The 26,112-nt window shown below is 42.3% G+C and overlaps 1 protein-coding gene across 50 annotated transcripts in view; it reads right to left on the reverse strand.

Moving 5' to 3' along the window:
* EPB41L3 (erythrocyte membrane protein band 4.1 like 3) overlaps positions 1–26,112 on the reverse strand; it is a 192,086-nt gene that overhangs the window by 64,828 nt on the left and 101,146 nt on the right. For 43 of the 50 annotated variants that reach the window (XM_043508061.1, XM_043508063.1, XM_038388988.2 and 40 more), the window contains exons 2-3: positions 21,204–21,409; positions 12,980–13,177 (exon numbers count right to left, since the gene is read on the reverse strand). In XM_043508061.1, coding sequence (XP_043363996.1) covers positions 12,980–13,177; positions 21,204–21,398 — 393 coding nt within the window. In that variant the 5' untranslated portion in view covers positions 21,399–21,409. The remainder of the gene's footprint in view (positions 1–12,979; positions 13,178–21,203; positions 21,410–26,112) is intronic. The other 7 variants (XM_043508069.1, XM_043508068.1, XM_043508070.1 and 4 more) reach the window with 1 other exon arrangement.

The raw sequence follows: 26,112 nt of genomic DNA on the forward strand, positions 1-26,112 counted from the left end.
TAAACTCAGTTTACAACCAGTTACACAGCATGTAAAAAGAACTTTCTGCCAATCTTTCAGGCTCCTAATCTGAAAGTATTCCTCATATAATGAGAGAGAAAGAGAGAGAATAAACAATCAGTTTTGTGGTAGTTAAAAACGAACATTAATTTTTCAAGTAAATATATTAACTATAGTTATCACTGATTGTGCACTCAAGAATTTTGATGGTAGATGTTGAAAAGTGCACATCAGAATAAAATCTATTGACTGGACAGTATTTAACTGGGTATGAGAAATCACTGAGGACTGGTTGATTCAAAAAGATTTAGTTTAATAAAATTGGACACATTTTTTCAAACAGACAATGCAAGCAGTACTTCCATTTGTTTATAGACAATATATATATATATTTCTTACTAAGTGACTAAAAGAGACATATCTTGAACACTAAAGAATTGCATTACAGAAATTATTTGTTAAAGAAATGTATTTGCTACACTAAAAACTCCACTATATCTCCAATTACTTCAGTGCTACAGATAGGGTCAAACTTAAATTAATGCCTCATAAAAAATAAAGCTCTTATTACAGATTGGAAAGTACCATCTTGATGTACAATTAAGGCTGTTCATTTGCTTTCATTTAATTCTTCTGTGTATTTTGCTACTATAATATACAAGATTCTTCACATTCATTGTATCTAGCACCTTCAACTACCTTTCCATTCCTTAAATTATCTTACCTAGATCCTGAAGTGAAGTATGTAGATGAATACATAGCACTTGCTATGCTATAGTAACATGTATAGGACAAGTGTCAGTGACATTGCATAACACAACATATTTTCTATTGGGGACAACCTTCTTTAATACTGTTTGAGCTCACAATTGTAAAAAGCCAGCACTAAGCTTTTAAAAAAAATAAAAAAATAAAGGCTTGCTAAATCCTGCTAAGAAGATTGGTGACCTAGTCCTGATTCTGGAATTGGACCAAGTTAGGATCTCTAGCTGCTTGCTACATCAGCAGCAGAGATCACACTAGACTACATTGGTTTGGCTCACAGAATTTGCATGTTTTTGTATAAAATGCACATATCAGAATAACTTGTGTACTGAAATCCAAAGCAGCAAAAGGAATTATGTAAATAATAATAAACAAATATTTGAAGAGTATGTGTCTCTGCAGATGGGAGCAGAAACAAGCCACAGACATACATGCATGCCAGCTGCTTAAATGTACAGTAGCCCACCATTTCTACTGTCCACTGTGATAATTATCAAGTACTTGGGCATTCCAAACAACAAATGTATCAGGAGAATATTTCTGAAGCATGAATTAAATATCCAGTATGTTTGTTATGCTCTTGTATATAATAAATCACAGCATAAAGGAGATAAATCAGACTGAGCATCTGGAGGCTTCCTGATCAATATAACACTAGTTATGTACAATGGTCTTGGGATACAAGGTATTTTTCTGAAATTGCATGATACTTTTTTTTTTAAAGCAGCACTAGATACTTCCATAAAAGTTCTGCAGTAATTAGGGTTCAAAGGCAGCAGCTGAAGCCTTCCTATTGGCATAATAAATATAGTCATTTTCCTCATTCCACGTGTTCTTAAAAGGCAACAGCAAACTCTCCTCCTTCCTGTGCTGCATGCCATCTTTCATTTGTTATGTCGATCTGTTGCAAGATGAGGCAGAGGATTCACTGCTGTAAACATTCCATAAAGACAGTTGATTGTTTCCTGCATTAGAAGAGTAATCAAGCACTACATATTGGGCTAGTTTATAGCATCTGTCTGTTGTATTAATATGAACATTTTTGTTTATTTTCAACAGGAAGCAATCTCCTGTCAATACAAAGTGATTTAATGTCTAATCTTGCCATTTGAATTTAATAACCATAGCGCTATCCCTGACCTACATTGTCATGCAGGAGAGAAAAAAAAAATCACAATGCAACCGAAGAACAGACAGACATTTTCTGCAATGGGACATGTGGTGGTGGCATTCAGGTTTTTAGATTTGAGATTCCTCTGTAAATAATCACACCATTCACTGCCTGTAGCGGTCAAGAAAAATAGCTTGGACTATATATATTTTTTTTAATATTCGCTGTTGTTTTTTGGCTATGTCTACACTATGAGCATGGGGTGCAATTCCCAGTTTGCTTATATATACTCACTCTTGCTTGATGAGCATCAGTGTGAATATAAATAGCACCAACAGCACAAGCAGTGGTGGCATGGCTTACCAGCGCTGAGTACATACCCACAGGGTTCTGGCGGGTTTGTGCTTGGCACAGCTAAGCTGAGCTGCCGCTGCCCGTGTTAAAAGCGACTCCACTACCATTTATATTCACGTTAGCACTCATCAGGCTAGTGCAGGTATGTATGTCTATGCAAGCTGGTAATCACATCCTAAGCTCATAGATACAGCCTTTGTTTGAAAACCCAGAGAACATTGCACTGAGTTTGACTGGAGAGTTACTCAGCTGACACATTAGGATTTTATATAAATGGCAGCTAATGTTTTTACATACAAATGGATGTGGGTTTTTATTTTTTGTTATGGCCTGTTATCATTTAGAACAGTTATTTCCATATGAATGAAAATAGGAGCAATTAATTCCTGAGATGGAGGTTAATGTAGGCTGTTCAGGGGTGAAGAGGAATGAGTAAAAGGACAATTCAGCAACTGAGAAGATGGGTAGGACATGTGCCAGGAGACATCAGGGAGGCTCACAGGCAGGATTATTTGGGCAGGTGACAGGAAAATCAGACGTCTGGGAAGGTTGGCTAATAGCTCGTCAAGGGTATGGGATGGAGTACCTAGAATTGGGATCGGTATGGAAATGAATAGATGGTTCAGAAGTAGCAGGAGGCTTTAGCTTCTGGGATTTAGTTACCAGTTAGGTTCCCTGGCCGGGGAGAGGAAAGGTTAAACAGGACACTTCAGCTGCTGGGGATAGGTTTGATTATTTATATTACAGTAGTGCGTACAGTTCTCAACCAAGATTGGGTTCCCACTGTGTTAGGTCCTGTACTAACACGTAGTGAGACACAGACAGTCCCTGCCCCAAAGAATTTATAATCTCTGTAGACAAGACACATTTGGAGTGGGAAAGGAATCAGGCACAGAGAAAAAAGTGACTTGTCCAAGGTCATATAGGCAGTGAGCAACTGAGGCAGAAACCCCAGTCTTTGAACCCCCAGTCCAGTGCCCTATTCATTAGACCATACTGCTGTCCATGTTAAGTAGTTGACAGGGGTGGTCTAGAGCAAAGTTTATGGAGAAACATACAGTATTAGTCTACAGTGTAATTCACACATGACAAATATATGCCTAAGGGTTAACCTGGGCAAAGACCCATGGATAATTTCTTTTTAAGGAACAATTTTAGGGACCTGTAAAGCACTGCTGTGGCTTTTAGCCACAATCAGGAGAAGTAACAGAGGCATTGGGTTTCAAAAGTCACACCGCCTCCTGCAGTGCTCCCTAATGCACAGAGGGGGTGCCCTTGCGGCAACATTCTGTCAAGGTGCAGCACATACCAGCTGGGCGGGCAGCTGTGAGGAACCACAGCACAGATCCTCCACCTGCCGTGGGCTGCTTGGGCCCCATGCCCAGGGCAGGTGGAGAGTCCACTCTGGCTCTGCACAGCTGCCCGCCCGACTCTTACAGTGGCCAGGCTGGGGCTCCGAGCCACCTCTCCCCAGTCGGAGCCGGATTGGGGAGAGCCGTGCTGGCAGCTGTGGGGAGCCTGGGTCCCTCTACTTGCCCTGGGCAGAGGGCAGGGACACTGGGCAGGAGGCTGGGGGGCAGGGACACAGGCTGGGGGCTGCTTGGGCCCCCTGCCCAGGGCTGGTGGAGGGCCTGCCTGGCTCTTATCGTGGCTGGGCTGCAGCTCCAAGCTACCCCCCTAGCCGGAGCTGGTTGGGGAGAACCGCCAGACAGCTATGGGGAGCTTGGGTCCTGGGACACTGGGCGGGGGGGCTGCTCAGGCCCCCAGACCAGAGCAGGTGAAGGGTCCGCTGTGGCTCCCCACAGCGACCCGGAAAAATTATCTGTGGATTTACAGGGCTCTACACTGTGGGCCAGGCTGAGCCACTGAGGCATCCCCACCTGGCCAGGGCCCAGCTGGAGAGAGCCGCATGGGCAGCTGTGGGGAGCCCATGCAGATTCACAGACCCTCCACCTGCCCTGGATGGGGGGCCTGAGCAGCTCCACAGGTCGTCCTCCTCCCAGGCCAGTGTGGAGTCCAGCCGGGGAGCCGTGGGGAGCTGTGGTGGACCCTCCACCTGCCTGAGGTGCAGGGTGGTGGGGGCTGAGAGCAGCCCCCAGCAGTGTCCTCACCCCCTGACCCCCAAGGTTCCTTGCTTGGCCAAGAGCAGGCGGAGGGTCCGTGAATTCGCAGGGGCTCCTCACAGCTGCCCATGCTGCTCTCTCGATCAGGCTTCGGTGGGGGGACGCCTCGGAGCCTCAGGCTGGCCCCCAGTGTAGAGCCCTGAAAATCCGCAGATATCTGTGGATATCCGCAGAAAATTTTTGCAGGTTGCAGATTGTGTATCTGCGCAGGGCTCTACCTGTCTGGTAAAACTCAAAGATACAGGACTGAAGATGAAGAATAAATTCTCGGGGGGTCTAACTGCTGAGCCTTTTGATAATAAAACAAATATTCTGCCATTTATTTAGACCTAGTAGATTTTATCTTTCTGCTCATTCAAGAAATTGGTGACTCGCTCCAGGGCTGAAAGGGATTGAAACCAGCCCTGGGAGAGGGCTGCTGCTTCGAGGGGGCTGCTGCTGAGGAAAGCAGCAGCCTCTGCTGATTGGGGAAGGCAGCCACAGCTGGGGCCACGCCCCAATCAGGCTGCAGCTAGCCCTATAAAAGGCCAGTGAGCCAAGCACTTAAGACACTCTCTCTCTAGCTTTTGAGAGGGAAAGACCTGGCTACCTGGGACCTGAGGTAGGGCAGCTCTGGGGGAAAAGGCAAGAGGGGCTGGGGAGCTCCAGCTTGACAAGCCCCCAGGCTGCAGGGCCTAAACCAGGTGCTGGGGCTGCAAAGGGGCAGCCCAGGGCTAGGCAGAGGCAGCAGGTCCTATCCCCCTCCCCTCCCCTGCCAATGATGAGTGGCCATTACAGGCTGCAGTTGGCCCTAGTGAGCGGAGGCTAAATGATGACTGGCAGTAGGCACTGAGGCAAGTTGGGATTAGGGTGCTGGGGGTTCCCTGGGGAGGGAAGACCCGGAGACTGAGGGGGTAGTGCTGGGGCAGAACCCCAAGACTAAGGGGCACCGGGGTTTGGAAGGGACATGGGAGGGCCAGCGGCAGTGATGACACCGGCCTGCAGAGAGTGCTCTGGAGCTGGAAAACGAGCTAATTCCCAGAGAGCCAGCAGGAAGTGCCGCGTGGGAGAGTCCCGCATCATTACAACCTGCTGTAAGCTTGTGCACATGAACATTCAAATTTGTCTAGAACACTGCAGCTGCATACAGAAAAATATCTAGATATCAGTTTTGAACTCAGAAATAATTTCTAAAGTGAGTTAATTTATTGAGAATTTCCATAATAATACATTTTATCAAAGCAAATCTTTCACATTCAAAACCTGGGGAATATAAAGTGTAAAATAATTGTACTTTGAGTACTGCTTATTCGTAAATCAAGCTCTTAAACTGTACAGCACTAGATGGATTCCTTTTCTCTTGGGCTGTGATTTTACATTAGAGATGCTGAAAAATAGATTCTCTCTTTAGGATGCTTAGTATAGCAGGCTATATAGCTGATGTAGTAATCTTTCTAAGAAGCACTGTCTGACAAACAAAAATAATTACAATTTTCTTCTTCTATGATCTCCCCATTGGAGGTTAAAATTTGTCTGTCTCTTATACAACTAGATTAGCTCAGGTTTCACTTTTCCACAGAGCAAGTCCTTGAATTGTGTATCTAACAATACTGATTATTATCAATACTGATTTGAAAGTCTTTTCTTTCTTATCCTTCCAACGCAGTCTCTAAATATGACAAGTTCATGATCTTCACAACTGGCAAGTACTTCAATCCTTGACAATTTGAACCAGGCACCTGTTCCTTTTCTGCTTCATTCCACTCATCTGTCTTATCTTCCTAGAAAGCACAGCAATTCATGAGCTATCTTCAGTCCATTCTAGGTGTCGATCATCATCTTTTCCTCCTTCAGGCATTTGTGATATTATTCCTTCTCCCAAGAGTTTGTCACTTTTGCACCATGTTTGGGCCGGGTAATTCCACCTCTGTAGTGCTGCTAGATGTGCTACATACCACATACTTCACATATGGCTGCTCATGTTCACTGTTGTATCAGATTGCATGCTTCCTATGACTTCTGCTGCAATGCTCTAAGCAACCTTTGTCCTATTTTTCCTTCAGCTGCTCTCTTCCTTGTAATGTATTCCAAGTCAGTGGCTGTTTTGTTTTTGGAAGGGATTTATTTCCTTTCTACCACTTTTTTAAGTCTTCCACAGACTAATTCTTTACTGCACAGTTTATTTTGTGGCAGGAGTTAGATGGAGGATTTTAACCTTATTGACAATAGCTGCACCAAAATATAAGATCTCTTATATCTCTTAAATCTCTCACCAGGAGTAGACACTTCAGACGATCTGAGAGGAATTCTGTTGATCGGTGAGACAGTGACTCAAATTGAAATTCCAAGACTTTTTTTTTTTTTGGCATGGAACTCCTATACAGGAAATATACAGCAGCTCCTAATTTTTTATTTTTTATCACTTTGTGTTTTCAATAACAAATGTATTGTACTTATAGGAACAATGTATGAATAAAGACTTCTGCTCTTCTAATAATAGTTCCTGGGAAGGGACTACAAATGTATTTGACCATCCAGAGGTGACACCTGGGAGGGAGCACACTGGTCAAGTGCCCCCCCCCCAGTTTTCTGCCAGGGTTTATATTTTTGTTTCTTTCAGGGCTGGGGGGGGGGGATTGGGGTCAAAATACATGCCCCTCCCCATCTACAGTTACACAGTCTCTGTGACCTCAAAAGAAAGGCATCCTTAGACATAAGCCAACTGCTACCCTCAGTAGATTCACAATGTAAAAGTGCAGTGAAGTTTGTGGCATTGAACCTACTGTTATGTTTTTTTGCAGAACAAAAAGAAGGTTTTGTGACCTATCTTTGTCTGTTTCTGGTTTGGAATGCCTTCATGCCATGAAACATATTCCTGGCCAGGAAAAAAACCCACAACAGACAGGGAGGCTGGAGGACCTAAAGAGGAAGTTTTCAGCTGAGTCTTAGAATTTTTTCTCTGTGAATACAAGCCACGTTACAGGGACTTTGGGTCTGCCCACTATTACACTCAAGGTGAGTTCTTTGCAAATATGCATTGGAGCACTATCAAAAGAGTATCCTGGTGTAATACAAAGTACTGGAAGCATGAGAGAGACAGAAAATTAAGTTAGTAGGAGGTGAAGACTCCTAAGCAGTAAGGATGGAAGAAGAGGGTGTGACTGATTATGCAGAGAATGGCAAGGAGATAATGTGTTAGTAAAACCTGCTTCTGATGTAACTGACTCCATGAGTATGTGCAATTTTAACTGTCAGCTTATTATCCTGATGAGCTCATAATTGATATGCTGTAGGTTGTGTTCTACCTGAGAGCAATATACTCCTTTAAATATTAATATTTAGCATTCATAAGGTACTTGTCATCTGTAAAGCACTCTAAAACCAACTGTAAAACCAACTAATTGATCCTCCCAGTCCTCAGTCAAGTAGGGAAATATTATCCTTGTTTTACAGAGTGTGGAATGCAGATCTAAAGGGTAAGTGACTTGCACAGAGCCACACAAGGAGCGACTGGCAAAGCTGTGATTGTAACTCAGGACTGGGATTCTAAGTTTCTGAGATTTTGCTTCCTCTTGGCCCCTTTTGGGATGGGACATGATGCATTCAACCCAATAGCACTAATAGGGTTATTACTACGTGGTGATGCTTCTGACAACAGCTGATGGTTTGCCACATTTCATGTTGACTCACTGCTTTAAAAATTAAAAATGAACACTACGCCTCTTGTAAGAGGGAATTAAGTGGACAGAAGCCCAAGGAACTTCAGCATTTAACCTTTGAGTATATTTTTTCCTGAAAGAGCATCTGTTTTTTACTGAGAGTTACCAAAAGAAACTACAGCATTTGCTCAAGAAACTCCCTGAAAAAGCACAAGAACAAATCCGCACAGACACACCCCTGGAGCCCCGACCTGAGGTATTCTATCTGCTACCCAAGATCCATAAACCTGGAAATCCTGGACGCCCCATCATCTCAGGCATTGGCACCCTGACAGCAGGATTGTCTGGCTATGTAGACTCCCTCCTCAGGCCCTTCGTTACCAGCACTCCCAGCTATCTTCGAGACACCACTGACTTCCTGAGGAAACTACAGTCCATTGGTGATCTTCCTAAAAACACCATCCTAGCCACTATGGATGTAGAAGCCCTCTACACCAACATTCCACACAAAGATGGACTACAAGCCGTCAGGAACAGTATCCCCGATACTGTCACGGCTAACCTGGTGGCTGAACTTTGACTTTGTCCTGACACATAACTATTTCACATTTGGTGACAATGTATACCTTCAAATCAGCGGCACTGAGATGGGTACCCGCATGGCCCCACAGTATGCCAACATTTTTATGGCTGACTTAGAACAACGCTTCCTCAGCTCTCGTCCCCTAATGCCCCTACTCTATTTGCGCTACATTGATGACATCTTCATCATCTGGACCCATGGAAAAGAAGCTCTTGAGGAATTCCACCAGGATTTCAACAATTTCCATCCCACCATCAACCTCAGCCTGGACCAGTCCACACAAGAGATCCACTTCCTGGACACTACGGTGCTAATAAGCGATGGTCACATAAACACCACCCTATATCGAAACCTACTGACCGCTATTCCTACCTACATGCCTCTAGCTTTCATCCAGATCATACCACTCGATCCATTGTCTACAGCCAAGCGCTACGATATAACCGCATTTGCTCCAACCCCTCAGACAGAGACAAACACCTACAAGATCTCTATCATGCATTCCTACAACTACAGTACCCACCTGCTGAAGTGAAGAAACAGATTGACAGAGCCAGAAGAGTACCCAGAAGTCACCTACTACAGGACAGGCCCAACAAAGAAAACAACAGAACGCCACTAGCCATCACCTTCAGCCCCCAACTAAAACCTCTCCAACGCATCATCAAGGATCTACAACCTATCCTAAAGGATGACCCATCACTCTCACAGATCTTGGGAGACAGACCAGTCCTTGCTTACAGACAGCCCCCCAATCTGAAGCAAATACTCACCAGCAACCACACACCACACAACAGAACCACTAACCCAGGAACCTATCCTTGCAACAAAGCCCGTTGCCAACTCTGTCCACATACCTATTCAGGGGACGCCATCATAGGGCCTAATCACATCAGCCACACTATCAGAGGCTCGTTCACCTGCGCATCTACCAATGTGATATATGCCATCATGTGCCAGCAATGCCCCTCTGCCATGTACATTGGCCAAACTGGACAGTCTCTACGTAAAAGAATGAATGGACACAAATCAGACGTCAAGAATTATAACATTCAAAAACCAGTTGGAGAACACTTCAATCTCTCTGGTCACTCGATCACAGACCTAAGAGTGGCTATACTTCAACAAAAAAGCTTCAAAAACAGACTCCAACGAGAGACTGCTGAATTGGAATTAATTTGCAACTGGATACAATTAACTTAGGCTTGAATAGAGACTGGGAATGGATGAGTCATTACACAAAGTAAAACTATTTCCCCATGGTATTTCTCCCTCCCCCCCCCCCACTGTTCCTCTGATATTCTTGTTAACTGCTGGAATTAGCCTACCTTGCTTGTCACCATGAAAGGTTTTCCTCCTTTCCCCCCCCTGCTGCTGGTGATGGCTTATCTTAAGTGATCACTCTCCTTACAGTGTGTATGATAAACCCATTGTTTCATGTTCTGTGTGTGTGTGTGTGTGTGTGTGTGTGTGTGTGTGTGTGTGTGTGTGCGTGTGTGTATATAAATCTCTCCTCTGCTTTTTCCACCAAATGCATCCGATGAAGTGAGCTGTAGCTCACGAAAGCTTATGATCTAATAAATTTGTTAGTCTCTAAGGTGCCACGGGTACTCCTTTTCTTTCTGTTTTTTACGGGAGTTCATATCACATCCATGCATGACTTTTTAGGCCTTTCCCCTTGATCTCTTACTGTTCAGCTTACCAAGATGGAACTAGCATAACTCTGCCCAGGAACATAAGTTCTGTCTTTTGGGGCTGTCCTTAACGTTGATAGGGCTTTTTGGAGAGGTGACAGGTGAGGTATCCCTTATTATGCTATAGTCTCTTTGGATCAGCCATATAACTCTACTGCTAGCCAGAGCTGCTGCACAGAAACTTTTCCCTCTACTTCTATCTGAGGCATGGAGTTCTCTTTTTTCTTTCTTCAGTCTCCCTGGCCAACTAACCCTTCTCAAGAGATCTGTGTATACAGTTAAAGAGGCATCATTCCTCTTGGCATGATGTCATCCTTCCCTTGCCAGATCAGTTGTGCCAGAAGCGGAACCTTTTGCACAGAGAAATGAGACTTCCCTAGGATCTACCTTGCATTCTAGAGTGCTGCACAGCAACGTTCAGATGGCTTGAGAAAGCACAAGTTTAATACACAAACATGCTGATTGTTTAATATATTGGGAGGAAGGCCTGATACAGGACTGCAATGCCAACATTGTCGTCTGCCATGTGCACAAATTCACATGTACAAATCTGCAAACCAACAGAACTTTGGTCCTCTCAAATATATTTAATTTTGCCTTTCCAGTACCTGTACTGGCAGCTGCTTTGGTGAATGCAGTTGCATATCCTTGCATATGTAACGGCTGAAGTGCTATCCACTTAAGTTGGATAATTTCTGGACTATAATGATTATGAATAAAAGGATATTTTAGTTATCTGAGTTGATAAATCATAGTGCAATTATATTGTATATTTTGTAATCATACAGACTTATGGGAGAGAAATAAGACAGGAGATAAGACAATGACATCTATATGCTAGCATTTTGACACTTCAACTTACATTCAGTACATATTTAGAGACAGAGTACAAATTCCTAGAAGAAAACATTCTTAGACTCTGATTTATGCAAATAAAGTAGTAACTTAATAAATTTCTCTTTCTACTGCATCTTATGGCCTCAAAACTTGTCTTATTCGTAGTATTTCCATCTGTCTAGTGAAATTTGCTTGACTGCACTCCACCCAGTGACTTTGATTTTCCACCACAGTGATTAAGACTGCAGTAAGTTTAACTCTTCCCATTAAAACAAGTACCTGTGTGTGGAAACCCACACGTTTGCTGTCAGATACAAAAACAGGTCTGGAGGTCAAAGTAAAGCAACAATCTGAGATTAGTGGTAATGTACCAGCAGCTTATCACACCAGCTACCTATTGCTAGTCTAGAAAGAAGCTGTAGAGTACTCAGCCGATAAAACTAAAATGCACTTGACAGCATATTTTTCAAGTTTCTATGTATGTAATAAATCACACCTGCTGTTTACAGCTAAGCTCTTAGCATAGCAAAAATACCTTTGCTCCAAATTTTAAAGCATGGTCACTGAACAAAATTCTGAAGTCCTTGCTCAAGCAATGCTCCTCATCAAAATCAATAGTCAAGACTGAGCGAAAACTCTGTAAGAACTTCAGAATTTGGCCCCAACTGAAGCAGCAACCTTTTACCTTAGAGTGGTGGCTTCTGACCTTTTTGGATTATAGCCCCCAAATTTGTGATGGAGTAACAGCTGCTTCACTGTATAGGGCCCCTCATGTCCTCCCCTTGTGTGGTTGCCACATCTCACCTTCTTCTCTCCACTCCCACATTTTCTCTTTGCTGTTTTTCCCCAGCCTTCTCTCCCCCCACCCCTGCCATCAAACTTTTTCTTTTTTACATACTTTACAGGTTATGCTTTCCATTTTTATTCTATCCCTACTCTTCCTTTTCCCTGCTTCACCTTCTCTCACACTTTTACTGTCTCATTTCCCCTTTCCTCTTCTGTACCTGGTGGTTTCTCTCCCCTACCACACACTCCTCAGTTACCAAAAGATCCATGCTTGGTAGAGGGAGCAAATGGCTCCTGCATGAGGCCTAAGGGTTGCAATGGGAGCACTGACATGGCATATAAAAGAGCAGCCTGCCTGAAGAGAGCATGCAGGGAAGCTAGGTTGCTATAAAGCTGTCAGCTGCTCTCTAATGCTGGGAGTTAGGGTAAGTCTACACATTGAGCAGCAAGTGTAAATTCCAGCTCAAGGAGACATACCTGGACTAGCTCTGATCAAGCTAGTGTGCTAAAAATAGAGTGCAGCAATGGCACCATGAATGGCAGAAGAGGCTAGCCACCCTGAGTACATGACAGGTGTAGACTGTAATGCTAGTGTCTTGGACAAGTACACACTTGGGGCCAACAGCCTCGTGCTGGCTACACTCTGTTTATAGAGCACTAGCTCAATCAGGTGCTATGTGAGTAACTACAGGACCAGGGAAAGGGGAAGCCCTTGGAGATCTGAGGCTCCCTTTCTTTAATGAGTTGCACTGTCAGTGGTCCACGCTGAGTGTCACAGACAGTCACATGCATCTAGAATCCCATGCTCCTTCCCCGGAGTGCTCATATACCAGCTCTGTGGATTAAATCTGAGTTCAGTCCTCAATCACCTAGAAAAGACATTGGGAGCTGCTTGGCATTTGGCACTTGTGAAAAACCAGACTATTTATTTAGATGCCAAAATATGGGTTTGGGAGGCTCTCATTTCTGCAAATCTTGCCCCACAAGTCTACTTGGCTTTTTAGTAGAAGAATTTTTCTCCACAATAGAATTAATTAGGATATACAGATAACAACAAATAAAGCAAAATAGAGGAAATAACAATTTACCTCCACTTCACATCCATATTCAGAGCCATCCAGGAGTGTCACTTTGCACTGCATGTTTTTAGGCTTTTTAACAATCTTTAGAGGAGATCTGGAGAGTTTGCTAGATGATGATTTTTGAGAGAGTTTGTCGTCTTCAAACTGCTGGTATTCCAGCTGCTTTGCAGCAGCAGCAGCAAACTCCCGTTCTCTGTCAGTGACCTGTGAAGAGCAAATGGGAAGACTGAGTTTCAATTTCAGATTAAAATAGTGGCTGGACAATGCAGCCATTTGGAATCAAAACGCACAACTGGCTTTCATCGTATGGAGAGACTATTCACCACTAACAGTTACCCAGCTGCAGCGTAAAAACAAGAACTTCATCTTCATTGTTTGGGAAAGCCTGCTTTAGTCAATAAAACAACTGTGTGACTTCCTGTAACTGCCACTTTGAAAGACAAAAACCCACGCGGTAGTGTTATTTTTGGCTTATCCCTGGTCAGCATTTGAGACATCTATAAAGCTGTTATGATGCAATATTGATTGTGGTCCTTTCCGCTGGAAGAGATTGTCAGAGCCACTCTAACCTTCATATATCCACCTTTAATAGTAAAAAGCATTACACCAGTTGTAGCTCCATTCCAATAATGGTTACCTCTATAACCAGCTAGCCTCCAGACAAAATTTCGACAACAAAAGCATCGTAATACCTAAGCTAAAGTATAAAATATTAATCTTTTAGTCATCTCAATACCATGAAAAAATACGTCTGATTTGGCTCTGAACAAATTCAATATAATCAGCAGCCAGCAGCACTGAAATTCATCAGAATTTAATCCTCTGAGTCCGTTTTCCTTCAGCACAACAAGCCTTCATGAGACAAGATCAAATCTGTCCAAACGCTTTAATCTGCTTTCAGACCAAAAAAGAGTCCTGCATCACACTGGTAGTGCACAAGACTGTACAGCACACACTGTATCACCACAATATTCCACCTAAATGTAGGGATCTTTCTCTGAGGAATCGCCTGAAAAAGGTCTCCCAAACATTAGTTTTCCTTCTTTATTCTGTTTGAAGGGGAGACGGATACATGCCAAGTGATCTAAACCTGCAAATATAGTGCTCAGTTGTGGTTTTGCTACAGCCCCAGGGCAAAGGGCAGAGCATAGCAGTGCTGTCCGAGGAGCAGACGAGGAACCAGATTGTGATGACAGTCACAATCTGGTCCTGGGTCCCCCCCTTCCTCCAGGCAGGAACTGACAGGGACCAGCCCTGTATCTGGCTCACATTATTTCTCCTCCTGTGCCCGTTTACGTACACTGGCTGGTGTACTACATTACCACGTCCCTATCTGCTAATTCACACCTTGCCCATATGCAGAGACTGGTCTCCCCATGGAAGTAAGGCAGTGCCTTATGCCTCTTGCTCCCCTGTGTGGGAGCACAGTAAGGGTCACAGTCTGGCCCTCATCTTGGAGCAAAATGCAAGAAGGAGAGTCAGCCTAGAAATATATAAAAAGGAACAGAGAAGCTTCTTTCAAAATCCAGCACATCCTCTTAACAGCAATAAAACATGCTAGGGGTGATAAGGGATGACAATGGGAAAACAATCCCTGCTATGTCAGCTAGGTCTCCTGTTTTAGTTCAGCCATGTATTAGTTGAGCACTTTCTCTTTCAGTCATGTAGGGCAAAGAACTTCAACTCCCCCTACAGCTAATGGGGGTTGACAGCATTTAGTATGCCATGGGATTAGGGCCTCGTAGAACAATTAATGTTCACAGTGCCCATGGTGTGTAGATGAAGGAAAGCTTCGGCGGGGAAGGGAATGAACATCCCTTAAGAAGGCAGGTAAGTTGCTCAAAAGGAAAGATCAATGATAACAAAAGCAGAAGAGATTGCTGTTTTACGAGTAAGAGGCATCTTCAGTCTGAAAGAACTCCCAGACCGCCTCCTTATGGGTCGTTGATTTGTTTCACTGCATCCTACAACAGACATTAATTTCTGTACATATGCATACAAGAGGTGGCATTGGTATTATTTTGCTGGACAAATCAAGTAGACCCAAATGAAACTAAATGAAATTTGTCCAAGGTTAGAACCACAAAGGATTTTCTATAATTTGCACAGAGCACAAAAACATGCCAGGAACTATTAGAGAGGGCCCCAAAACCGTGATGACATGTCCATGCATTGAGATGATTTCAAAGTGAATTAAGTCTCCTCCTCTTAAAGAAACTTGACATTCTGTTGGTGCTGTTATCTAGGGCAAAAGCAACCACTGAGAAGCAACTGCATTCACTAGTTTATTTTTAAATTTGCATGGATAGGTGCATTCTCTCCCAGCCACATTCTCCTCATTGCCCATTTACGCTGTATTTTTGGAGAATTTCAATGCCACGGCCTGCCATGCCATCAACATCTAATAGAACAAAAGTTGCTTCTGGGCTGTTGCTGGAACATAATTTTTGCAGTTACAGCATCAGTGATACAGACAGAATAGCTGAAAGCAGCAGGGCTGTCTTCTGATTATATAATTTGGGCATTGTTCAAGCAATTTACTGCCAGTTCTGGGATTCAGAGTCAGTGAATAAATAAGGGGTTTTGTACTCAACTGTTTTACTTCTGAATCTTTCAGGGGTGGGCGGGTAGCTGGTGTTTAGTTTGATATATCCCCATTTCATTTTCATTGGTTTCATTTCAGCTTGTTGGCTTTAGAAGCTGAGAGAGAACAGTGTCAAATCCCAGAAATCCTCTGGATATTAGTCTGGTACAATTGGGATCTGTTCAAGAAGTCTTTCACCCTCCAAGAACTTGGTAGATTTACTAAATAGATTAGTTCAGAAGGGAACAAAGTTTGGAAATTCCAAAACACATGTGAAGAAGTAGTAACATTTTTTTCCAGTCGTTGTGAAGTCAGCAGGAGTTCAGTGCTATTCTCTGCAGTGAGAGGGTCATCAACACAGAAGATTAAAAATAATAGTGGAAGACTGGGAGAGCTGTCAAGGAAAAGAGAAGCATCTAAGAGAAGACGCACAGCCCTGGGATACTGATATATGGCAGCCACACAGAGTAATAAAGGAGGAGTCAGAGGGAGAGTCACGTTTTTGTGAGAACCAGGAGATGAAGAAAGTGTGGGAGAGAGATCATGAACTGCAGTTGGTCTGAAAGATTTGAGTTACAGTATCATGTAGCTGAAGGAGCCCTCATAAGCAGGAAATTCAAATAAAACATGTGAATAGTCACATTGCCGGTGGTCATTGAACATGCAATTGCCGTGCTTATGGATCTGTATGAATGTCTGAAGTGCTTATTTCATTACGGCACACGAAGTACAGGGTGCACCACATGCTTCAAAATCAGTTCTAATTTCCTTATTGAAAACAATGTACATATCAAGCTACAAGTTTTTAAACAAATCCCTTTTAAAATGAGACAGCAAAAATACTTTGGACAGTTTTTCAAGTACATTTTTCGTACTTGCTTAACTCAAACAAAGCTGAACAGATTTTCTTCAAAGAACAGAGACTTCCTCTTCATTGCCAGGCCACCCTGCTCTGTTTTCCCAAGCCCCACCATCTCAAGGAGCCTGTAGGAGCTGCTTCTGCCTCTTCTCCATGCCCAAGGTCCTCCTAAATGGCATATAGTGAAGGGCCAGTCATCATATCATCACATGACTTTTTGGCCTTAAGTGGTGTACTGGATTGGGTATATTAAAGGGCCCAGCTACATGGGTTGTGGACCATTTATAGCAACAGAGGAGGCCAACTATAAAGTTTTTTCTGTCCCTCAGTCAAGATATTGGTGTGATTCTCTTTGAGTTCAATATTTTGTTGGTGCTGCTTTACAGGGACCTCTTTTGGTTGAAGTCTCTGCTGCCTGCACCAGGTAGAGCTGAACAACATACTTGAGAATGAAAAAATATTTCCCTTCCTCGGAAGATTGGGGCTGACTTTCTCTCCTTTTCTGGTGCATTGGAGGAATGTTGTACTGGTGGAGCCGCAAGGGATTGGAATTTTCATACCAGGAGAAATTCCAACATTTGTTTTTAATCCCAAATTGGGACCAAAGTTGAAGTTGCAAAAATGTTTGTAGAATGAAAATTCTGAAAAAAAATGTTGATTCAGAAATTTAAACACAAAAAGCTTTTCAACATTCTCAAAATCTGTTCTAGTTTGGTTGTTGAAATTGCCCAACATATTTTGTTTTGAGTCATTTCAAAATAAAACTGCATTTTCCCATTGTGGCACATTACTTTATGGGAGCTGCAGTTCAGAAACCGGAAGCCCTCACTTTCCCTGGGGACCTGGTTGGACTACATCTCGCACCATGCACCCACAGTCATGCAACTCCCATTATGCATCACACATAGCTTGGTCAGAGGGCAATCTGCATTGCATTATGGGAGAGAAAGGCCCTGAACTACAACTCCCATAAAGCAATGCACTGATAAGGAAATGCAATTTAATGTTTTACTGAACTGATTCTATATTAAAAATAAGGAGTACTTGTGGCACCTTAGAGACTAACAAATTTATTAGAGCATAAGCTTTATGTAGCTCATGAAAGCTTATGCTCTAATAAATTTGTTAGTCTCTAAGGTGCCACAAGTACTCCTTTTCTTTTGCGAATACAGACTAACACGGCTGCTACTCTGAAACCTATATTAAAAATGTCAAGGCAGTTTGAGAAATAAAGTATTCCAATTTAGGTTGAACCAACCAAAATGAAATTTCATTTCATTTTTCCTGATTAAAAAAAAAAATCAAGAATATATTAGCAAAATCAAGATATTCCCACAGAAAATGTTGATTTTTGTGGAAACTACACTGTCCATTGAAAAATCATTCTGATGGAAAATTCCCCAAACAGATCCATTTATTGGTTACTTTCAAGATGCCTGGATTTATGGGTGTGTGTGATGGAAAACTGGATTAACTAGAGAGGTCATCAGAGTGGGAGAATTGTCATAGCTGGGGTGGTGGAGCCCCTGAAGTGACAGATTTGGGCCAGTATTCACAAACTGGACAAGAAATGGATAATTAAAAGGACCTCATCTGATGGCAAGAACATTGTGAGGACAGGAAGCGAGTCAGGGGTCAGTACAAGTCAGGGGACTCCACAGGGCCATTCGGGATGTGCAGTTTGAGGAAGTTATCTTTTTAGCTTGAGTTGGGCAAAATGGCAAAAAACATTCAAGACCCACAAGTTGAGATTTACACAGTAGTCTAGAGGATTAGAGAATTATCTTCCCTCAAAAATAATGGAGGGTAAGTGTCAAAAACCAGAATGGTAGATCACTGGGATTTGGGATTTAATACAGGTTTATAAACAGTATGACCATCTCAGCTTTAAGCAAATACAAAGAACAGCTTGCTTGGCCTTCCACTTCACAGTGGAAAAACTAACTATAAAGGGCCTAACAATTTGTCTTATGTAAATCAAATCGGGGTACCTGAACGGTGTGCAACTCTTGTATATTACTGCAGCTCCTTTAGCACAGTTATATGAGTATGTTGACACCTCCATATTATCACTGTTAGACTGTGATATAAAAAAAGCTTAACATTTTTAATGAATTTCAGCAGAGACTGGTTATTTCTTGTTATGTCTGAGAAAAAGCCCTTGATAACCGGCCAAGTAAAACCAGAATAATTTCTTCTGTTCCACCCCTACTTTTTTAAAACTAACTCATAATTCAGGATCAAGCCCAGTAAAAAGGAACACAAATTTTATTGCAACTGATTGCACGTGTATTTTTAGGAACACTATATAATGGAAATCTTTCATGCAGAAAGCTGCATCTGGAGAGGAGTGCCAGTTCACGTTTCAGTGCTCTAAAAAAACAAGAAAGGGTGTGTGTGTGTGTGTGTGTGTGTGTGTGTGTGTGTGTGTGTGTGTGTGTGTGTGTGTGTGTGTGTGTGTGTGTGTGTGTGTGTATGTGTGTGTGTACACATATACACACACGCCTCAGCCTTTGTCAAGGCCGAGGCGAATATATATTACTTGACACACTAGGCCTATGACTTTTCCATCCTTGAATAGATGTTGCTCTGATGCAACATGCTTTCAATCCCTCTGAAACTGGAATCCCTTTTGATAGACACTTCAGAGTTACAGAATCTAGCAACAGTGGTCTTTGATGCTGTCCAGCCTCTATCAGGCATGAAATACTAATAAATTTGCCGAAAATCTGCATGTCTTAGATTTAGGTAGATGATTAGTGTTCAGAGCCCAGCATGTGGATTTTCTTCTCACTACGTCACCTTGGGGTAAGGCAGAAAGATGGGAGGATTAAATTATTGTATTGGATAGAAAGAGCGTTCATTTTTGGAGTAGATTCCAGAGGGGGGCTTGGCATCAAGGTAAAAAAAACACAGTATTTTTCTTCCTTTAAAAAAAAAAAAAGGAAACAAAACAAAATTTTTCTTGTGGTTGTAATGACAGTAAGGAAAGCCATTGTAATTGGGCAATGAAATATATCCTGTCCCAGGGATTCTCTCACAGAACTGATAATAACGACAGTACAAACTTCCTCTCTCTGACTGTCTCTCTCACTTCTGAGACAGAGGAACTGTGGGCAGGGGATGAGAAGAAAATAAAGCCCATTGCACAATAGTTTTTGCCTTCTTTGCTGAAACAGCCAACAATAGTGCTGATTAATGACAATTTTAATGGCATTTTCTGTGACTTGTCCACTAGGAAATATTCTACTAACATTATTTCAAATAGGTTATACAGCCATCTCACAGTCATGACTTCTGAAGTCAAACTGGTGACCTAGAGGCAAAAGGTTCCATATTTCTTTACCAATCTACTGAGAAATCCAGCTCTTTAATAACCTTGAACTACCCAGAGAATTAAAAGGAGTACTTGTGGCACCGTAGAGATTAAGAAATTTATTTGTTTTTATTTATTTGTTAATCTCTAAGGTGCCACAAGGATGCCTTTTCTTTTTGCAGATACAGACTAACACGGCTGCTACTGTGAAACTAGAAAATGTAGTAATTTGTGAGAACATGTTATCCCTCCAGTCTCATAGGGGAAGTTGAGACCAAGATGGCAAAAATTGGTGCATAAGTTTGAAGGAGAAAATGAATAGCAAATAGTGAACGAGTGGTAACTCTGCCATAAGGCAACAGATTTATAACCACATAATCAAATTTTTCACCACATTCATTTGCTAGCACAAATGACAGAATTTGGGTGTTCAACTATGCAAATATACCAGGCCAACCAGACATCAAAATGCTATCAGTTGCACCAGAAATTACTTGTGCCTACAATTTTGCTCTCAAAGTAAATTTGGATGCAACACTGTGGGCACACATTTAAAAACCAGATGAGATATCCTCAAATCCACAAATTACACAACCTGCACAGGAGCAGTCATAGGTCACTAAGAATGCTTTAAATATATGTTCTCAACTTATAAATAGTTTGTCCAGTTAAAAAATAACATGTCCTCACTTCAAAGGCAATGACCTGAACTTGTTAAAAGGTTTCATACAGGAGTATTAAAAGGTTTAAACTGATTTCTATTCTATACTTCAAAGATGAATGAGATTAGACAAGGGTCATTAACCCTAGGATACTTAGAGCTGTGATTTCCAGACACCCGAAGCTAATGGAGGGTTTCTTATCTGCTAAAGCTAATTATTGGCACTCCTGACCTACTGACTAAAAGAGGCGAGATAAAATTTTGACGTGATAAATTTTTCACTACAATAAATGTATAGATGAACAAAAAAGAATAACCATTTAATAACTCCTCATAGCTAAAACAACACCACTTAAAAGTAATTACAGTGTAGTTGTTTTAGAACTATAGTGGTTTAAGAGACCTCAGAGTTTTTACATGGGTCACACATCAAAAAAGCATCAGTTTTCAGCAGGTGTCAGTGTGAAAATAAACTCTATGAGTTCTTTCAGTTTCTAAAAAAAAATATTAGTGTGATCTGATGCAGTGAAAGACTGAAGGGTTTTCTCCTCCCTTTAAGGATACATTGGACTCTGATATTAAGTGCATCAGACAGGAGCTGACATTAATTCCAAAAGATATTGCTTGACTGAACTAAAATATTTTTAAGCCCTAAGGACCAGTCGATCAATATAGCAAAAGTCGCAAAACGAAACTTTTTAATTCAGAAAAAAAATTGTTTTGACAAAACTACAGGTTCCTCCTAGCCGTTAGTTAACAAGATAGAAGTTAATCAACCATGTTCACCAAACCTAGAAATAGTTCACTTGCCTGCTCTTTTTTCACAGGCGTACTGTGTGCTGCCACAGCAGAGAACTGGTCTATCGCGTTCTGATGTTCCTCACTGAGCTGCTGCTGCTGCTGGTTTTGAGGTTGTGCCCCAGCTGTCCCTTGCTGGGCAGGGGCTTCTTGCTGGTCTTGGTCTTGATCCTTGGATTCAGAGTCTGATCCCGATTCTGTAGTCATGGTTGATTATTCTGTAAAACAAGATGGCCAGACCTACTCAATATTATTCTTGTAGCTGTTGCTATTTTCTCTTTTTCAATTGCATATGAAAATGGAGAAAGACAATCACTAAGTTTTTGTCTCATTGTTTCTGGCCCTGAAAATGTAGTGTACAGTGGATCATATTCACTTGTGGCCCACTCTGTCTGGTTTCTTGGAAAAGCATCTCTTGATGCAGAGGACTAGACTAATTACATTTACGAATTTTAAGGAGGTTTGCGCATCCATAAAGTTTCACTCTGTATTGTCATTTAATGAACATATTGTAGCAAAAGTACATTAATACAATAATAATCAGATATAATAAATTGATAGAGCGTGTGAAAGCCAATGAGTAAAATTTTCTAAAGCATGTAAATGACACAGGAGACTAAGTCCCATTGATTTCCCAATTTAAGTGTCCTTAGTCTCACTTCAAGTCAATGGGATACTGGGTCCTTAGTTCCAAGTCGCTTTGAAAATGGGGCTTTGGCACTTTTGAAAATTTTACCCAGTATCTTTAGTGTTAATATTAAGATATAGAGAGATATTGCATGAAAATTAACGTAGCTGTGAGACATGGTTAGCTTTTAATGAAGGTGTTACTATGAGCCAAATTCTGCTCAGTGACCTGAACTAGAGAGTAGAGGGTTATACTACACAGGTTCAGTGGATACACATAAAAATTCATTCTGGTTCTAGAGCTATTATTGATTCTAGCACTATTTCAAATTTTAAGTCAAAGGAATCTCTCTGAAACCCACAATCTCTCCAAAATCAGTATGAACTTTTTAAACGCACTTCCCGCAGTCCCACTGCCTTCAATGAGGTTTTACTTGAATGAGTAAGCAGAATTTGGCCCTATATTTATTCAGCCTCACATGGATATGATTCAATTATACTTTCATCATTCCCCTCTATATGCCTGAATATTAAAAAAACCCAAAACTTTATTATTTTATCCCAAGACCTCTAAACTTTGTGCGTTTTTTTTTAAATGGAAACAAGAAGGGGCCTCAATATGAAGTGTGTTTTTGAGCTTATTTTGATTCAGTAATAAATCAACATGAAATATTAGCAAGAATATATTTCACATTAAAAGAGCCTCATACCATAGAGGAACCAAACCCAGTTAAACACCGTCACAACCATTCTACATCAAACAAGGATTTGAAAGAACAGTTAACATTAACTACAAGTGGCACAATGAATAAATCTAACATTATCTTCAATATTTGCACTTTCTTAGCCATCACTGTCTTATAGATCTATATCTTGATTTTAAGCTATTTAAAAAAAAATCAGGCTCTTGCAATCTATTCTGTTCACCACCAAGTCATAATTTCTTTAACCTGGTAACCATAGTTACTTTCCAATTACAAGCAATTCCACAGAACATAAAGCTGCATATTAATTTGGTATACAAGTCCACTATCAATTCCTAGATTAAACTAATGATGATTGCTAGTACAATAAGTTTTATCTCTGTTTGTTTTTTGTCCATTTAACAGCTTTATTTTTTTCCAGATCATTTACTAAGGTTCCATTGTTTAAATGAAAATGTTTTGTAAGGTATTTGAAAATATAATTTGATAAGTATTTGTTTGTTGGTCGACATCTTCTATACACTGAAGACCAAATTTTCAAATTTGTACATGCAGAGCTCTGTGTGTGCAATTTTTGAATGGCTTTTGTCCCAAGCCCTGGTTCTGCAGTTCCCATTGGCTGGGAACTGAGGCCAACGGGAGCTGCGGAGGTGGTGCCTGCAGGTGGAGACAGCACGTGGAGCAAGGAGCTGAGGGAGGGGAGTTCCTGTTGCCCTTCCGGGGAGCCCCCTCAGGTAAGCACCGTCCCACACCCCAACCCCCAGCCTCCCACACCCAAACTCCTGCTGCTGGGGGCAGGCCCAAAACTGCCCCAGCAGCAGCTGGTGTGGCTGGCCCAGGGGCTGCCCAAGCTCCTCAGGTGGCTCCTGGGCTATTTGCACGGGCTACTGCAGAAGTCACAGAAAGTCATGGATTCCGTGACTTCCGTGACCTTCATGACAAACATAGAAACTTTTTTTTTAAGAAGAAATAGAATAGGAATGTTAAAAAAAGCAAAGATAATTTAAATTATTTCACTTTTGTTTGTACATAGCAAGAGGAATGTACACATAAACCACACTTGTGGATTGTCAAACATAATGCAATTGGCTGAAATAACTTCTTATCTTCACTTTACTACTCCCTTCTAGCTAATCAATAGGTTTTGGTGCCAAAAACATGGATCTGAACTCATTAAGTCATAGTACTGGGGAAACAAATCTGAGGCAGTAATATTTAAGACAAAGAGACACTGCATTTGAAGTGATTTGAAATTTTCCCATATTTAGTACAAGCCTGGGGTCATGTTCTTCCTCCTAAACATGAATTGTTTAAAACCACTTCATGAAATGGTTAATCAGAAGTAAAGTCAAGTCAATTTTTAAATAAACAAGTCACTGTTTGATACAAATTGTGTGACATGATTCGATACCCAACTATGAATCTATGTATCTAATACAATTTTGCCTAAAAATTCTGAACCCAAAGAGTCCAAAAATTAAATTCTCACCCCTAATAAAAATGCTATTGCCATTGAATAGGCAAAGGCTGCTCCAGTTGAAGTCAATATGTTTACTGAATTATATACAGGCCTTTACTGTTTTGAAGAATGTAGCAAAGACTGTGCACTTTAATTAAAGAGGACTACTTCACACTGAAGTTAAAAAATACCATATATACCAAGTAATATTACATTTAAAAAACAAAAGTCTAAACATTTGAAAGTATCAAGATGAACAATAAAGGGAAGGTAATATATTAAATGTACACTCACAGGTAAAATATTTTAACTAAATATACACAAGTGAAATGCCACACAGCATACGCTAAAAATAATCATAATTCTGTCCTCTGTATGCTCTACAGCCTCAATCTATAGACTAGAAATCCTCATATACCTCTCCACTTTAGCCTGCAAATACATACATATTCAATATGGGCTTCAATCTTGCAAACCACTCCCCACATCACATATGGCCTATAACTATCCTCCAGTTTATCTAATCATTGTTAGGTAGAGACACCAACAACTTATCTCTTACCTTCCATGTGCAGACCAGAGACTCTACCCTCCCCCTCTCCAATACGTGTTATGATTAAACAAAACAGCCTATCACCGCAGTCTCCATATACTGTTCATACTCCTGAGGGCATTCTGTGCCAACAAATTAAAAATTCTGCACATTTTATTTGCCAAATAAATGTGGAGGCTCCAGCATGGCATTGGGGAGCACAGGCCACTCTCCGCATAGAGGTGGGAGATCACTGCGCAGCTCCTCTCACCCCAGACACGGACTCAGTGGTGAGGCTACACCCAACCCTGACACAGCACAAGGACTGGGCCTACCCCAGAAACACCCCCCTCGATGCCAGGTGCACCAGGAGAGGGCAGGCAGGGTCGGCAAGGCAGTATTCAGGTACAAAGCGGCTCAGTGTGGGGGGATCCAGGTTTGGATTGAGAGGGTTCTGTGTGGGGCAATCTGGGTGAGGGCGGCTCAGTGGGGGGTCTGGATGCACAGGTGCTTGTTGGGGGGGTTCTGGGTGCAATGATAATGGGACACTGAAGGGGGTCCAGGTGAAGGTTGTTGGGGCTCAGCAGGAGGGTCTGGGTATGGAGGAATCGGTGGGGGGTGTCCAGATACTGGGGGAATGTGGCTCAGTGGGGAGGGGGAAATCCAGGAGTGGCTGAGTGGGGCTCAGTGGGGTGGGGATCTGGGTGTGGGTGGCTTGTCGGGGTGGTCCAGTGCAAGGGGAGTGGGGCTCATTGAGGGGGGCTCTGAGTGTGGGGAGATGAGGATTGGCAGGAGGATATGAGGGGTTCTGGATGCACGGAAGTTGGGCAGATGGGGGAGCAGCTCCCTGTACAGGGATACGTCCCCCTGCAGCTGAGGAGCAATGGGTGCAGGAAGCGAGGAAAGGGAAGTTTGCAGAGCTTCCTGCAGCTGTGGGAGAAATATAGGGGTGGGTCTGACCCAGCCCCGGATGCCGTGCAGGGGAAGAGGAAGTCCTGTCCTTCCCAACCCAGCCAGGACTAGCAGCTGAGCCTGGCGCAGGGTAGGGAGCCGGGTCTTCCCTAGTCCCACCCCCTGCACCACTGGGATTTACGTCTTTGCTGGCTGCCCTGGGCACCCAAAACATACTGCTGGAGAGGGTTGCATGACCACTCTTGCGGCTTCCCCTTGCTTCCCAGTGAGAAAGTTATTTTTCTGCAGAGAAGCAAAGAAATCTGTGGGGGACATAAATTCTGCGCTTGCACAGTGGCTCAGAATTCCCCCAGGAGTACTAGTTCAGAAACTACTCTGTCCCCTGTTCATCATTCTACTGTGAGGCAATGCCCACTCTCACTCTACCACACTCCTTCTCCAGACTGAAAAAATCCTATTATACCTTCCTTATTCACACGGTCATTAAGAGTCTCAGACACTGCCTTCCAGTTATAAAACATAGATCTTTTTTCACCCTATACATGCAAGCCACAAAACTTCAAAATACTCTGTTCATCAAAGCTAGTGGTACAAGTAGAACTGGATAACCTGGCACCCGAAGTAAGCTGCTACCACCATCATGCACTTGGTAAACAAACATTCTTGGTGCTGTCACTAGGCTGAATG

Source organism: Dermochelys coriacea, chromosome 2 (genome assembly GCF_009764565.3).
Source record: "Dermochelys coriacea isolate rDerCor1 chromosome 2, rDerCor1.pri.v4, whole genome shotgun sequence".
Classification (NCBI taxonomy): domain Eukaryota; kingdom Metazoa; phylum Chordata; order Testudines; family Dermochelyidae; genus Dermochelys; species Dermochelys coriacea.